This window comes from Alligator mississippiensis, chromosome 7 (genome assembly GCF_030867095.1).
Source record: "Alligator mississippiensis isolate rAllMis1 chromosome 7, rAllMis1, whole genome shotgun sequence".
Classification (NCBI taxonomy): domain Eukaryota; kingdom Metazoa; phylum Chordata; order Crocodylia; family Alligatoridae; genus Alligator; species Alligator mississippiensis.
Window position 1 is genome coordinate 63,436,466 of NC_081830.1, and position 14,742 is coordinate 63,451,207.

General features: G+C 41.4%; 1 protein-coding gene across 3 annotated transcripts; it reads left to right on the top strand.

Annotated features, from left to right (window-relative positions):
* Positions 1–4,173: 4,173 nt before the first annotated feature.
* Positions 4,174–13,144, top strand: P2RY1 (purinergic receptor P2Y1). 3 transcript variants are annotated; one of them, XR_009463487.1, is made up of 3 exons: positions 4,471–4,613; positions 5,898–7,248; positions 10,225–13,144. XR_009463487.1 is itself a non-coding variant. In XM_006267523.4 (2 exons), the coding sequence occupies exon 2, from the start codon at positions 5,968–5,970 to the stop codon at positions 7,057–7,059; it is 1,092 nt and encodes a 363-aa protein (XP_006267585.1). In that variant the 5' UTR covers positions 4,174–4,247; positions 5,898–5,967; the 3' UTR covers positions 7,060–13,144. The 3 variants fall into 3 exon arrangements, 2 of the variants coding, with proteins under 2 accessions (XP_006267585.1, XP_006267586.1); XM_006267523.4 differs by lacking the exon at positions 4,471–4,613 and adding an exon at positions 4,174–4,247 and having other exon boundaries at positions 5,898–13,144; XM_006267524.4 differs by having other exon boundaries at positions 5,898–13,144.
* Positions 13,145–14,742: the final 1,598 nt, after the last annotated feature.

The window sequence follows — 14,742 nt, forward strand, 5'->3', positions numbered from 1 at the left end:
CAGAATGGGAAGGATGAATTTAGTCATAATTAAAATGGAAGGGTTTGGAGATTAGCAAGAAAAGGAGAGAACTCATATTTGTAGTGTAAGGCTGTGTGTGCTGTTGCCCTTGCCCAGCTCTGAGTCATGGTATAACTTTAAGCTTTTACCAACATAAACACAAGGCCCTCTGCTGGGAAGGCTTGGAGACCCCAGTCTATCTGGACTACTGCTTCCTGGAAATTTGTTTTTGAACTGATGACAAAACCATGGAAACTCAATAGGGAACAAGAGTTTAAGTTTACAGCATTTTTGAGGTGTCCTGTGTTTAGGTGTAGTGTTTAGGTTTAGGTGTAGTGTTTGTCTCCCTATGGAATGACCTGGTCATGGGGACAACCCTATCACATTCCTCCAATATTTTGACTTTGTGATGCAGCTATCTTTTTGTGCTGTTAGTCTCTTTTTTTCCTATACCTCCCTGGCAGGACAATCACTCTAGGAAGCATGTTTCCATTGGTTCCCCCAAACCTAGGGTGACCATATGTCCCAGTTTACTGGAGACAATCTCAGATTTCAAAGGCCAGTCTCAGCTGGTTGGCAAAAATTAAAATGAAAGTTCCTGAATTTCAGGGGCACAGGGTGCAGTCCATTAGGGAGGAGGAGGGGCAGTGCGCCAGGCAGCTCCATCTTCCTGCTGGACTGTGCTTACACCCCTGCCTGCCAACTTCTGCCACTGCCTGCTGCAGCATCGCTGACTTGGCGGTTTGGGAGGGACAACAGTGTCCCAGATATCTCAGATTTCCTTATGGTCATGTTACCCAAACCTGTAACCATGGCAATTTCTCCAGGGAGTAAGCAGAAAGTACAAAATTAATTTTGTATTTATTATAAGCTGAATGATTTTACCCCTTCCTGCTCCACATATGTTGTCAATTTACAGAGTAAGCTGTTTAGGGAAAGAGAGTTGCTACTATATGTTTGGACAGTGTCTAGTATTGTGGAGCTTTGATCCAGGTTGGAGTACCAAAACAGTATGACCAACATGATGGTGACATCTATGGGGAAAATCCACAGTAATTTCTGCAGAGAAGAAGTGGGGATGACATGCAAAGGGACCATTTAACCAACTCTTCCCCTAAAACCCTATTCATTTTAAGAGATTAATTTGATACAAATGGAAACTAAAATATGTAGTGTTTGTGCATGTTGGCTTCCATAAATAATACCACTGCACTTTTTTTCTATTACTTGGAGTAAAATCCTGTCAAAGTTGATATGAGTTTTCTGGATGATTTCAATGAGGCCAGGTTCTTATCTCTATAACATGTACAGGTATGTATATCTATTTAATTACCTCTGCTTTTCAGCAGAGTTGTTCCATAGTAACTTCTTTACATGACTGTTATATGTTCTTTGTAGTTATATTCCTAGCATATATACTTCTATATAGAGCTGCACTAATACATCTGTCTGACATCAGATCGGCACCAATATAAAGAAAATTGACTGTATCAGAAATCAGCCTGATGTGGCCAATAATGTGGCCGATAAATGCCCCATGCATGCATGCAGCTGCAGCGCAGCAGGTAGGTGGCGAGGAGCACAGCCCGGCAGCCTGGAGAGCTGCGTTCAGTTGGTAAGTCTGTTGTGGTGGAAGAAGTGGGGTGGGGTGGGGAGGGGGCCAGATCAAGGTCCCCACAGTGAAGGAGGGAGTGGGGCTGGGGCAGGTGCAGGTGCTACCCAGCTGGGGTGGGGCAGGGCACAGGACAGAGCTGTGGCTCGTCCAGAGGGTTTAGGGAGAGGGGGATGGCTCCTGCTGCTGCACGCACCCCAGAGGGGCATGGGGGCATATGCCCCCTGGATCTATATGGGGTGAGGGTGGGCTACTACTGCGGGCTGGGACCAGAGCTGCTGTGGGCTCTTCCCAGAGAGGGATGTGCGAGGCTGTGCTTGGGGTGGGTGGCGGCAGTGCTGGGAAGGGAGCTATGGTGGGGCTATGGTGAATTTTGCGCTGGCTGCAGCCCCCGCCCCCCTAGCCTCCTTCTAGTGCCACCGCTGCCCACCCTGAGTGCAGCCCTGGCCCCAGCCTGCAGTGGCAGCCTGCTCCACCCCATGCTGTGCACAGATCCAGAAGCACCCCCCACCCATGCCCTCCTGGGGTGTTCACAGTGGTGGGACTCTCCCCTCCCCCCCGTGACCCCTGGATGAGCTGCGACTCTATACCGTGCCCTGCCCTGGCTGGGCAGCCCCAGCCCCACTCCCTCTTTCACCACAGGGGCCTCGATCTGCGCCCCCACCCATGCCCCTTCCCCCCTCTCTTTCCACCACAACAGACTTAGACTTACTAGCCCTCTTTCCACGACAACAGACTTACCAGCCAGACAGCCGGGCTGCGTATCAGAAATTGGATTGGTATCAACTGATATGCCTTCATAAAAATCGGCTGTTGGTATCAGTCCCAAAAATCTTTATCTGTGCACCCCTACTTTTAAAACATTTCTTAAAATTTATTGTGAAATAATAAAATGAAAGATTTTGATGCATTTCAGTCTACACAACCATTCACTACATTGTCAGCCTGTTAGAGATGAATCATTGAACCCTGTAGTCCCTTTGCCTTTTTGACCACTTTTTTGTAAACCTATTTCAGGGATAAATATGAATTTTGAAAAACACTGTCTTTTAATTGGTAGTTTCAAGGCACTGAGAGTTAACGCATTGGCCTTTCACCTTTGGAGACTGGATCTAATACTGCTTAGGTAACAAATATAAATGTACTGTAATTCGTTGTGTATTCTGCTGATATTACACAACTGTCACGCTACTTCAGCCAGACTGGAACTCTAAGGAAATCGCTTTATGTGACTAACAAAATCATTAACAATGATTCATCAATCAGATGAGAAATATAGAAACAGATAAACTTTAAAAGACTTTCAACATGTTAATAGCATGACCTTTTTTTCTAAACCAATAATCCAAGTTCCTTATTAAAATAAACTACTTGGTCTTTGGCCTTGTAGTTTATCCTCTTAGGAATGAGGATTATTGCTTCATAAAACAGCATGGTGGTCTTAATATAATCATGCCATATTCATCATATTTTGTTTTATTGGTAAAATGTTCTCCCTTGTGGGAATGTTTGGTTAAGCAGTTTTTCATTAGTATTTTAAAGACTAGAGGGCACTAGGGAACAATTTTTGTAAGTACAGACTTTGACTTAATGATAAGCATTTTACAAATGTCTTATTTGGGATAAAATTAAGACATCTTGAAATAGTCAGTCTGTAGCTACTGAATTGTGGTGAAAGGAGGAAGAAAAACAGCAAATACAAAAGGATTAGGTTTTATCCTGTAGAAATAAAAGAAGTTTCTTTAAAAATGTATTTTCCATAACTTGCCCCAAGGAGTGCGGAGTTTCAGATTCCTGTCTGTATTCATTTGTGTACTCCTCAAGGCATAGAATATTTTGTTGATTTCCCATGTAAGCTTTCCCAATAAATTAGTCATGTAATTTGGATGGACTTTCAAGATTGAAAAAAAAAATCACACATAAATAATGCATGAAGTAGTAACAGTCCTAAACCATGGTTGCAATTCAAATGAGCGCAAGTGACTGTAGCAAGTACAGTGTCCTATGCTACAGCAAGAAGCAGGATGGCTCCAACCTTCAAATTATTTTGGGAAGGAACAAAACAATTGTGCAATTCCTTTAGCAAGATACGATGTAAGTAGCAACAACAGTAAGAGAGCTAACTTGGAGAGGAATGCAAAATCCACTTCTAAGAGTGCTTACTCAACAGTTTTGGTTACAACCAGTAACACTGACTTGTTTTATTTATTTCTGGATTTCCAATCCAGACCAAAGTATCCAAAGGTCAGTTGAAACCAAACCAAAATAACAAAACTTTTATTAAGGTGCTCTAAGAGAAACCTGGGAGACGTCTACACATCGCCCATGTGACAAGAAGCCATCTGAAACCGTCCTGCGGATGCTACTTGGGACAAACCAGCCACGAAGAAAATAACAGGGGCTCAAGTGAATTCTAGGACTCGCAAGGAAAAAAAAACAACAACAAATCTAGGACTTTTTCTTTTTTAATCAACGTGGAAGGGGCCATTAAGGTGGGGGGGGGGGGGAGGACTCTCGCCCCCGTGTGTGTTTTCTTCGCATCTGCCTGCAGAAGGGGAGGGGGTTGTGTCTGCTTGCTCCAGTCACTCTGAAGGCAGCGTGTGCGCGGGAGCGGAGCGGAGCCTGCCCGAGCTAGGTACGTGCAGGTGTCCGCCCGGGTGCGAGCGGGGGCCGAGCAGGGCACCAGGCTTGGCACGCAGGGGCCGCTGCCCGGCGCGCTCGGGCTCTGCCCCGGGGCACGTCCTCCGGCTCCTGCCCCTGCCCCGGCTCCCGCCCCGCGGCCAGGGCGTGCGGCGCGGGGATTGGGCGAGGGCTGCGGGGGCGGCTGCGGCTCCCCCGCCCCGCTCCGCTCCGCTGCCGCCTCCCGCCGCGCTCCGCGCGCACTTCGTGGGAAGCGCTCGACGAAGCGTGGCGGGACCTTCCTGCAGCGGCGGCCGGGGCCGAGGGCACATGCAGCCCGCGCCGCGCCGGACGGGGCAGGAGGCTGAGAGGCGCCGCCAAGGTAGGATCCTGCCCCGGAAAGTTGCGCGCGGAGGCCGCCCCCCGGCCGGGCTGAGGTCCCCGGCGCCGCCCCGGGGACTCGAAGGGGCCTCCCGGCTCGTGCAGCGCGGCCGCGGCCGGGCAGGTGGCGCCGCCGGCGGCGGACAGGGCGCCCCGCTGCCCCGGCTCGAGGGGGCGGCGCTCGGCAGCGCCTTCCTGGCCGCTTCGCGCCGGCTCGCTTTCCACGTTGGTTTCGCCCCCTCCCGGGCCGCCCGGACGCCCCCGCCCCTCAGCCTGCGTTTTGCCCGCACCAGGCTCAGAGGCGCGGCTCAAAGGGGCTCCCGGAGCGGGGCTCGGCATCGCTTCCAGCGCCCACGGGGAAGGGTCTTGCCAAGCACGTCGCTCAGTCCCGGCTCAGGTCGCCCCTGAGCAGGGAGAGCAGAGGGGGCCCAGGTCCTCGCGCCGGGCCGTGGCTGGGAGTCGGGGCGAGCAGAGACCCAGCTGCCCCAGAGGTTGTCTGAGAAGGGTCTTAGGGGGGAAGAGACCTAGGAGCTGTGTAAGTGGCCAAGGAGATGTTTGGGGGAGAGGAATAAACCTTGGAGGAGCTCAAATATTACAGAAAGGGGCAATATGAATAGCTGTCAGCTGGGGGAGGCCAGGCACCAGGAAATCTGGTTCTGCCTCTGCCATTAGCCTCCATTATTTCCCTCATGTGTCTCCATTAGCCTCCCTCTGAAACTCCCAATCCCTTCTGTCCCCATCCCACCTCCATTCACTCTCTTCCCAGTCACCTAACATGTTGTCTTCACATCTTGAATCCAAGCTCTTTTCAGCTTCTCTTCCTTCCCCTGTTTCTACTCCCCTTCAGCCCCTAATTTCCATTCCATCATCTTCCCTTCAACCAGTCTGCTGCTTATTTGCCACTTCTCTCTTTCCCTCATCACATCCTGTTGCTAGGATCCAGCAAGCGGATCCTTGATGGAAGACCTGGATTGTCAGCTTGGGGCTCTGCACAACCCTAGTCGTACAGGGAAAAAGACAAAAATCTACAGGCAGTTGTAACGTGGGTAGAAGGGTATATGTCGGAGTCATGTCAAATGGGTGACAGTTGGCAGATTTGAATATTTAATAGAAGAAGTTCATGCCCTGCACTAAACTAAGCTGGATAGAGGATAAAAATAATTGAATAACTGAAGCGCAACACTAAACAAGTGGGCATGGATTCTTAAACTACGAATAATCTTTGTTTTTGCTTTTATTCAATATCAAGTTCCGATTGGGTCTTTCTTTGCCTTTTTTGTTTTAGATGCTTTCTTGTCCTCCCAGAGACGCTTGCTGCTTCACCCTTGGACCTGTCTGACTTAAGTAGAGAGACCATGACTGAAGTCCTTTTCTCAGCTGTTTTGAATGGGACTGAAGCCAACTTGCTGTCCAGCAGTGGCTGGTCTCCAGGAAATGCCACTAGCAAATGTTCCCTCACAAAAACTGGCTTCCAGTTCTATTACCTGCCCACCGTCTACATCCTAGTCTTTATCACCGGGTTCCTGGGCAATAGTGTGGCAATCTGGATGTTTGTCTTCCACATGAGGCCTTGGAGTGGCATCTCAGTTTACATGTTCAACCTGGCATTAGCTGACTTCTTGTATGTCCTGACTCTCCCTGCCCTGATTTTTTATTACTTTAATAAAACTGATTGGATCTTTGGAGATATCATGTGCAAACTGCAAAGGTTCATCTTCCATGTGAACCTCTATGGCAGTATTCTTTTTTTGACTTGCATCAGTGTGCATAGATACACAGGAGTGGTGCATCCTTTGAAATCACTGGGGCGGCTGAAAAAGAAGAATGCTGTTTATATCAGTACCCTTGTCTGGGTCATTGTTGTGGCTGTGATCTCTCCAATATTCTTCTTTTCTGGAACTGGGTTAAGGAGAAATAAAACCATTACATGTTATGACACTACTGCTGATGATTACCTGAGAAGTTACTTCATTTACAGTATGTGCACCACTGTGTTCATGTTCTGTATCCCATTCATATTGATTCTTGGTTGCTATGGGCTAATAGTGAAAGCTTTGATTTACAAGGATTTGGACAATTCTCCTCTTAGGAGAAAATCAATTTACCTGGTTATTATTGTGTTGACAGTCTTTGCTGTATCTTATCTTCCCTTCCATGTGATGAAGACCTTGAATCTAAGAGCCCGGCTAGATTTTCAGACTCCTCAAATGTGTGCCTTCAATGACAAGGTTTATGCCACATACCAAGTGACAAGAGGTCTGGCTAGTCTCAACAGCTGTGTAGATCCTATTCTCTACTTTTTGGCAGGTGATACCTTCAGAAGAAGGCTGTCAAGGGCAACTCGAAAAGCATCTAGAAGAAGTGAACTGAATGTGCAATCAAAAAGCGAGGAAATGACTCTCAATATTTTAGCAGAATATAAACAGAATGGAGACACAAGCTTGTGAATGAAAAAGATTTGCAAACAGAAGCACAGTCCACCTGGTTTTAACACAGTAGGACACCACACTATAATGAGTGTTTGGGAAAATCTACCAAGCTTGCTTTTGTAAAAAAAAAAAAAAAAATTACAAAAAGCAAACGAACAAACAAAAAAACCAAACTCATTTTCTGAGCCTAGGGAAAACTTAAGCAAAGTAAGTGGAAAAAAATTAATCTTAATGGGCAAAAAAACCTTTAGGTTTCAGTTTTTATGTTTTTTATGCTTGCAATATTTTATCTTGTCTTTCTGATTGGTGTCAGATATAGTAAAACAAAGTAAACCCCTAAGGGGAAAAATAGCATTAAAAGTGTTACTGTTTTATTTATTAATTCTCCTTGCTCAGAAAACCTTTTTCCTTAACTAGTCACAGATTTAAAAAAAATGAAATAAACTTATACAGGGTTCAGTCCATTCATCCAAACTTAGCTCTTTTTGTTGGCTCACTCGCACACAGTAACAGTTGTTTAGGCTAAGATTGTGGTACAGTAATCTCATTTTAAATGCAATCTTTTGATTTCTGTACCTTCTTCTTTTGGAGCTAGTAGAAAGTAGTATCTCAATAGCACCATGTATGATTGAATCCTCACTGAAGGTATATTGCATGTACAAATTATTATTATTTTACATGAAACCTGTTGGTGAAATCCTGACCCACAGGAACTCAAACTGGCTTAAAGCAAGAATTGTAACCCAGGTTTTAAAACATGTAGATATACAGGCTTCTAGCTAGTTTTCTGTGCAAACTCCTGCTTAACACACCATTACAGTCAAAATTATGTGCAGATGCCAGCATTGAAAAGTGAGCAGGTGATCCTCTACTCAATAGTTTAGTGCTTAATGCCACGTTTGTTCTCATTCCTTGCTACTGTTCTCAATGAGAAGACCACAGAATGGGTTGGAATGGCAGAGCTGGGCACTTTGCAAACTTGATTGACAGTTGTTTTTGAGAGTGATAAATTTTGACCAGCATCCGACAACAGACCTGACATTTGGCATCTAATGCTGGAAGTTTGTATCAATTTCCTCATAGAAATATATGTTATTGAAAATGTCTGTATTTTTATCTGGGCAAAAGCTACAACTGTTTGAATGATCTTAATCTCCATTTGGTATCAACAGTCTTCTGAGATAACGTAAGAGCTGATTCCCTTGTAAAGTCTTTTTTAAAAATGGGCTAAAGAACAACATTTTTGTAATCAGAAAAATATATAAAGAACTTAATCTCTCTCTTTTTTGCTGTGAATAAAGTATTATTGTAGTAACAAGATGCCAAAATACGCTACAGATAATTTCACACTGGAAGTGAGTCTGAGCCACCCTCTGTAATTTATTTAATCCAAACGTAGAAAAAGGTTACCTAAAATCAGGAAAAACAGTATATTGTGTAACACACAATCCTATTAGTGGAAAGAGCAGTCTTATAATGAACTGAGAACAGAACAAATCTGTGTGGAATAGAACTTAATTTATTTATCAAATATATTGTTTTGATACGTGTTTCAAAATATATGCTAGAAAACTGTATGAAAGATCTGGAATTATAAATTTAGTGTATAAAATTATATAATCTCGTAAATAGTTTTAACAAACCCTCATCCCCTCAAATTTTATATTTTGGATATTAACACATTATTTACATCTTGACTATTAATGTTGAAAGATTGAATATAAGCAGAAAAAAATAGCTTGAGGTATTTCTTGACTACATTGCAAAGCAGCTTGAATTTATAAACATAAAGCTACTTAATCTGCAAACAGTATTTATTTATTTATTTATTGGAAGACTAAGTACAAATGTAAAGTATTGTCTAATACATTTTAAATGATTTTGTTTTTTATATTTTTCAGAATTGGGCATTAATGGAAAAAACAATTAATGAAATGTTCACATTGTTGTAATACTGTATACTATAACTGAACAGTTTTTACAATAAACTCTGTTTCACCCCACTAAACATTTTAGACTACCATTCACTGTTGACATGTAGCCTGTATATAAACTGCTGCTTAGCAAGCATTCTATCTTACAATAATGATGATAAATACATTAAAATTAATAAATTTAAGACCTACAGCAAAATAAACAAACACCTTCCAAAAAAGCCCTAAACTGACACCAAGGCCAGTGCTTTGTGACAAAATATTGTACGATGCATAGGTCTTGGTTCCCATTTACACTAAATCCCATTTATGCTGCCAAAGAATGAGAATCTGGCCCACATTATGTTGTATGAAACATTATGTACTTATCTGAGACTGTACTTAACTGAGACATGCACTGCTTGGCATAGCAGATGGTTTAAAGACAAAATGTTGGAATAGATTTTCAGCCTGTTCTCTCAATGTTTTGTTCTTACATGTTTAAATCCATGTTACTTTCCAAAGTTTTGTGGTCTATTTTTCTTTCTTCTTTCAGTCAGGAAATAACATATTCCACTCATTTTTGTTTGAAAAAGTTCCTATATGCCTATACACTCAGTAGAGAGTAAAGCCTTGAATTCAGGTAAGTCTATTTAGATACACTTTTAAGGAGGATAACATACCCAACCTAAAGCCTTATGTTAAAATGTGCATCACTAACATGCTAAAATGACTGTTTATTCATTTATGTACATTGGGGCTAAAACAATTAAGAGTGAGAGTAAAGTTCTACAGACACAATTGTACTGTTTGTGCATTTATGGAGTGAAGGCCAGTGCAAAACAGTATAACTCCTTGGGCAAAATCTATTCTTCCTGAATGAGAGATTGCTGTGCTTCTGTTTCTTTATGGGTGTACAGTATTCTCCTGCAATGCACCATTCCCAATAGCAAGGAATGATCTAGTACCTATTTGGAAGGTTTCTTCCAATTACCAACAACTAACCCATTTTCTGAGCCAGGGGGAAACTTCAGCAGATCAAAGTACAAAAAGAAGTAATGACAAAAAGATCAGTGCAGATCTTGCTTCCATGCACTTTTGAGGGAAAGGTACACAGTTTTAGTCTGCTGTGATGATCCTGTCTGTAATCAACTTCCATTTTAGAGAGAACCTGCACAAGCAACAGATATCATTCACAGATAAGCTTCCATGTTGCAATGAGAAAAGACATTAAATATATTTCCCTTAAAATATATTTTCTTTTTTTCAGGTCCTACCACATCCAGAACTACTATCCTGCTCCGATGTGACTCCCTGATGTGCACATATTGAGATGTCACAGTTACCACTAAACCCAGCTGGAACATGGAGCTGATCCACACAATCTCATGTTAAGTCCCTTCTTTTTTTTTCAAAACTTTGCTGTATTTGGCATATACTCTATATTGTAGAGTAGGTAGATCGATGGCAAGATCATGCAGAAAAGACTTTTTAACTCCATTCTCCAGCATGGTTACTTTGTATCTGCAACATCACAGCACAGTGTATATTGGGCCATCACATCGAAGAGGAAGCTGGTCAACTATGGCAATTACAGACCAGAAATAATAGGTTTTCCTAGAACAGTGTTTCTTAACCTTTTTAGACTCAAGGCATCCCTTGGAAAGTACTCGGTCTTAGCTTTCACGTGATTTCTTGACCATGGAAAAATGAAAAAGCAGTTCTTCTGTTGCAAAGAACTTAGACTACAGCAGGCCAGAATGGCTTTGACACTGTAGATACATATTTGAAATCTCTGGGTTTATCTGTTGAATCATGTAGGTATTTGTATCCCACAACACCCTTAAATGGATCTCATGGCACCCCAGGATGTCACAACACCCTGGTTGAGAATCACTGTCCTGGAAAGTATGTTTAAAGCCCCTCTTAACTTAGCCCTGGAGGTATATTGGCAATATATATTTTGTACTAAAAATGATCACCCTGACTAGTCTTGAGGCCAAAGATGCCTTGCATTTATCCATAGAACAAGCATGGTATAGGCAATAGGATAAACTTCCCCTAAATCACTTCAGCATTGTTTCTCATTCCTGGCCAAAAGGGACCATCTTTAGGTAGGTAGAGAAGAACTCAGTCTATTCTATTCAGTCTTTGACTTTGCTGAAGCTTCCGACTATGATGTCATTTAGCAACAATGATGATAATTCCTGTTGTGGTCTTGTTCAACTGAATCTAGGCAGTCACTTCATCATAAAAAAAAATCTTCCAGTACTGAATTTACTAAACTTGAACCAGCAAGTTAAGTGATTGCTCTGTGTTTTATGATTAATACCTTGGGCTTATTTTTTTTTGCTTTCCATCTTTGCTGGTCATCTTCAAAACAAATTATTTATTGAGGGAACCATTACAACCCTTGGGGTAAATGCTTTTAAGGAACTGGATACCTGACCTACTAAGCAGAGCTACAGAGATCCATAAAGAAGCAAATGACTATTCATAGGATACAATTTGCATTCAGCTCCATTGAGCCAAATTTTTCTCATTTATGCCTATGCATTCCCAGGAAGAGTAATGTTTAATGCAAAATGAAACATCCATGGAATCTAGTTACTGCACGTAGGCTACAGGCACTTTTGGCTGGGTATCTTGGCTGTTTAAATTATGTTTTACTTTTATATAATCAGTTTTGAGTCAAGTTTATATACTACAGCAAAAGTTCTGTTATCCGGCACTCATGGGGAATGGGTTATTTCACCTGCTGTTTCCCCACCTATGGGGAAGTGATGGTATAGAACATAGGAGAGAGCATTAACTCCTGGTATATTTTTACTGGAATCTAAGTACATAATGCTATATAAAATAGCAATTACTTTTATATACCCATCTCCCACTCCCAAAATGTAGTCTCAAGAGAATTATATTCCTTTGGGTATGAGGAGGGAGGAAGAGGGGAAAACATATTTCAAATTCTTCATTCTTCTGGGATTTTTTTTGCCCTGTGTTACTTTTATCCCCTAATAATGTATACAATTTTCTGTCTGTGATGAGGGCATATTTTCTAAAAATATAATTTAATACATGCTATTCCTAGCCTAAGTATTCAAGTGCCCAATTTCTGCCTAGAGTCAAGTTTTATGAGAGAAATGCACTATTTTGCTAAATGTTGCCTGAAGTTCTCTCTCAGTCTAGGCATTTCTTCCATGCTTATGAGTTCCTGTGTTTCCACAATTTCTAGTAATGTCTACAGAAGTTACAGCACTAATGATACATAATGGTTTACATGTTCAGTACATTATTATACAAACATCATTGCTCCTCTGAGTTAGGTAAATTATCCCTATGTATACACAAAGAAGCTGACAGAGAGAGGTAAAGCAAATTGCCCAGGGCCAAACATTTAATCGGCAACTGAGATGGGATTGGAACTCAGGAGAGTGACTCTCAACCTATTTATATAAACTATGCTGCTTTTGTGCACGTAATTCAGTAAGAATCTTGCATGTGTATCTGAGGGAAGAATTTGCCCTTCACATGAAAGCTATTCTAAAAATACTAAGAAAAACTTAACTACAGTACAGCTGTTAACTAGCAACATTTTGCTGCTCATATGATTATTGTATTATTTTTAATTCCAGATGTTTTAGACACTATTGAAAATTTGACTGCTTCATCTGCATCTGTTACAGACTATTATGTCTGGGGTATAATTGTATTGCATCATAATTTCAAACTAATATGAAGGAATAAAACTTGTGATTCATAGGCTATTTTTTTTTTTGTGAATTTGGACTATATTGTGTCTCATGTGAGGATGTGAAAATGTTTATTATTCTGTTCTATGTGATTTGCTATTGTTGAGTAAATCCAATTTATTTGTGATTAACAGTGCCATTTAATTTTATTTGCCAACAGAGCAGTGTTACTTGATATTTAAGCTTCTCAGGTTTCGTAGTTAGTTTAAACCAGTAGTAGCTGAAAAAACCATAATTGTATATAACTCTTATGAATAAAAAATATGTCCGTTTTTTATGAAACACTGTTGTTTGCATGCAGTTTTTTGTGTAAGGCATGGCTACTGAAGCTGTAACTATTTTTAGTGACAACAGAACTGCAGTGCAACCGCCAGAGTTACTGGCATTGTACCTAGCAACTTAAGACTGAACAAGACCCAATAAAATCATGAAACATTGTTTTGCTGGTTTCTATATTATTATGATAAATTAAATTCACAGGTTAAGACAGCAGCCTTGTCCCTGTATTCACTTGACAAAATCATTAATTAAAGGTTTTCAGAAATAGAGAAATTCCGACAGTTCTTGAGGGACTAGTCTGACCCACTGAGGTTTAAGACGAGGGATGAAGAGGGAAAACATGTTTCAAACATCATTATGCATGATCTTTCATTCTAATATCTTATTCAACAGAGCATTTAATAGTCAACAGGGGTCTGATCGACTTCCTAATACTGATCTGTATAGAGGGTAAAAGACTGCTGAGAGTACACGTGAATAGCTGAGATCAGATTCTGACCCAATCTTGAATATATACTTCATGCGTACTCTATACCTCCAAGAACCTTTTTATAAGCTTCTATTTTTCAACTACCACAAAGTTTGTTTTCATGATTCTCACTCTTAATTTTCCCTAACCTTTTCCCTTTCAGCCTCAGGTATTCATTTCTCCCGCTATTGTGGATCCTCAACAGTCTTTATCTGACATACTATAACACCCCTCCCCCCCAGTATATTTAGATCAAAGACTAAAATATATTCACATTGCTTTTTCTTTTTATGCATGCTTGTTGCATGCTGATTCTGCTTAAGGATCGATTTCATGTTGCCTTTTAGGTAGCTTACAAATTTAAAAAAATGAACTAAAATTTTTTAAACGTAAAAAAAAAATCATAAATACATAAAAAATGTATTTCTGGTCTGATAATATCATAAAATTGAGTTTTGTATTATTCGATAATTCAATGTCATTATCTTCAGTGAGAGCCCTACCTTGAACTTGGTCAAGGTTTGTCAAACCAGAGAGATTTTGAATAAAACATTTTAGTGAACTAACATTTTTCAACAAATCTGTTTTGCTGGAAAATTTCTGGCCAGCTTTAATCTACACAAGGAACTTTAATAAGTGCAGTAGTACTACAAAAATAAATTGAGACTACTCACACGAATTACTTATTTGAAGGACTGATTGATCCTTAGTCACCAGGTAGTAGTTATTGATATAAATTTACATGCATAGATGGATGGAGGGTCCTGAATTTGAATGGAGGGTGATGAACCAAGGGTCTGCACATGCGCCTGAGTCAGCAGCAGTTTGAACTAGGGCAGAACAGCCCTGGGCTCGCAGCAGGTTTGGAAGGTCAGCCCTGGACTTCAGGTGGCGGAGGAACTGGCTGGGGCATGAGACTGCTAATGTGCAGAACCGTGCAACAGGCAGCCCCTGCACTGTAGCACCCTCATGCCTCAGCCAGCCCTTGTCACCATCTACATGTCCGTTTCGTCACACTTACTCTGCCTTAAAATAGTACTGTCCCCAACTAAGTCAATTCTGCAGGAAAGCACACATGTAGACGCACCAATTGTGATCAAAATACTGTGGTACTGGATAACTATAGTTACATTTAACTTGTTAACTTTAAACAAACATTTGGTACAGCTTAATTGGAAATGTATATGACTATTTAAAATTAATTTGCTGGTATTTAATAGAATATTTAGCCACTTAAAGTGAAAAAGGTCTCAACTCTTCTTTTTTCTCTCCAGCATCTTTAAAGTAT

Bases quoted from the DNA above. Each gene is read 5' to 3' on its own strand.
- P2RY1 (XM_006267523.4), top strand. From the start codon at position 5,968: ATGACTGAAGTCCTTTTCTCAGCTGTTTTGAATGGGACTGAAGCCAAC.